This window comes from Cebus imitator, unplaced genomic scaffold (genome assembly GCF_001604975.1).
Source record: "Cebus imitator isolate Cc_AM_T3 unplaced genomic scaffold, Cebus_imitator-1.0 Scaffold1570, whole genome shotgun sequence".
Taxonomy (NCBI): Eukaryota; Metazoa; Chordata; class Mammalia; order Primates; family Cebidae; genus Cebus; species Cebus imitator.
Genome location: NW_016108885.1, coordinates 1 through 1,697, shown reverse-complemented (window position 1 = coordinate 1,697; position 1,697 = coordinate 1). Strand labels below are relative to the sequence as shown.

Here is a 1,697-nt window from a genome sequence, read left to right as displayed (position 1 = left end):
GTCAAGTCACTCCCTTCCCTGGACCTCAGTTTTTCCAGCTGTAAAATGGGTGGGTCGTGGTGGTGATGGGGGCACTCACTGACTTGTTTGTAAAGACAGGATGCCCTGGGCTGGCCGGTTCTGTGCCTCCCGCCTCGGAGCTGCCATCTATGCTGTGGGTGTGGGAGGGCCTGGCAGGGCACAGGCTGAGACACCCTCTCCCGTCCCAGCTCTACGTGCAGGCACGGCTCTGCTGGAAGTGGGCGCGGCTGCTGCGGCCCACGGTCCAGTTCTTCCTGGTGGCCTTTGCCCTCTATGTGGGCTACACCCACGTGTCTGATCACAAACACCACTGGAGCGACGTCCTTGCTGGCCTCCTGCAGGGAGTGCTGATGGCTGGCCTCACTGTGAGCATCTGACCCTGACTCACCCCCTGTGCTGTCCAGAGACCACTCCCTGCCCAACCCTGGTCCTTCCCTGCACACTCTTGCCCCACGGAGTCCTCCCCTGGGACCCCTACCCCAAACTCCAGTCCTTCCCTGGACCCCTCCTTCCCTGGGACCCCCCTTCCCCCGATTCCTCCCCTGGGACCCCTTCCTCCAACCCTGGTCCTTCCCTGAGACCCTTCCTTGCCCCAATTTCTCCCCTGGGACCCCTACCCCAAACTCCAGTCCCTCCCTGGACCCCTCCTTCCCCTTGATTCCTCCCCTGGGACCCCTTCCCCAACACCAGTTCTTCCCTGGACCCCTCCTTCCCCCCAGATCCTCCCCTGGGACCCCTTCCTCCAACCCTGGTCCTTCCCTGGGACCCTTCCTTCCCCCCATTTCTCCCCTGGGGCCCCTACCCCAAACTCCAGTCCCTCCCTGGACCCCTCCTTCCCCCTGATTCCTCCCCTGGGACCCCTTCCCCAACCCCAGTCCTTCCCTGGGACCCCCTTTTCCCGCCATTTCTTGTCTGGGACCTCCAACGTCAGTCCATCCCAGGACCCTTCCCTCCCCCCACACATCCTCCCCTGGGACCCCTTCCCTCAACTCCAGTTCTTCCCTGGACTCCTCCCTTCTCCCCATTTCTCCCCTGGAACCTCTTCCCCCAACCCCAGTTCTTTCTGGGACCCCTCCTTTCCCCATTCCTCCCCGGGACCCCTTCCCTCAACCACAATCCTTTCTGGGGGCCCCTCCCTTCCCCCCATTTCTCCCCTGGGACCCCTCTGCCTAAACCCAGTCCTTCCCTGGACACCTTCTTCCCCCAGTTCCTTCCCTGGGTCTCCTGCCTGCACACTGCAGCCCTTCCCTGGGCCTGTCAGCACCCCAGTGCTCTCCACTAAGAGGGATCTCTTCCCTCCTCAGGCACTCTTTCTCTCACTGCCCACCTGGGACCCTGTTCCTCCCCCTCCTGCCCATGCCCATGTCTCTGGTGCCTGCCCAGCCCCTGCCCAGTCTCACCTTCCTCCACTCTGTCAGGTCGGCTACATCTCAGACTTCTTCAAAGCCCGACCCCCACATCACTGCCTGAAGGAGGAGGAGCTGGAACGGAAGCCCAGCCTGTCACTGACAGTGACCCTGGGCGAGACAGACCACAGCCACTATGGGTACCCGCACTCCTCCTCCTGAGGCTGGATGCCACCCAGGCAGGGGGTGGCTGTGAGTCCAGCTGAGGCTGCCCCCGCAGGTGTTCCCTCTGGCCCTGGGTAGGCACTGAGGGCTCCGGATGGACTCCAG

The 1,697-nt window shown here is 63.3% G+C and overlaps 1 protein-coding gene across 1 annotated transcript in view; it reads left to right on the top strand.

Moving 5' to 3' along the window:
• The window catches only part of LOC108299048 (phospholipid phosphatase 2-like), a 9,748-nt gene extending 8,159 nt beyond the window's left edge, over window positions 1-1,589 (top strand). The window contains exons 4-5 of the mRNA XM_037735949.1: window positions 210-386; window positions 1,440-1,589. Coding sequence (XP_037591877.1) covers window positions 210-386; window positions 1,440-1,589 — 327 coding nt within the window. The remainder of the gene's footprint in view (window positions 1-209; window positions 387-1,439) is intronic.
• Window positions 1,590-1,697: the final 108 nt, after the last annotated feature.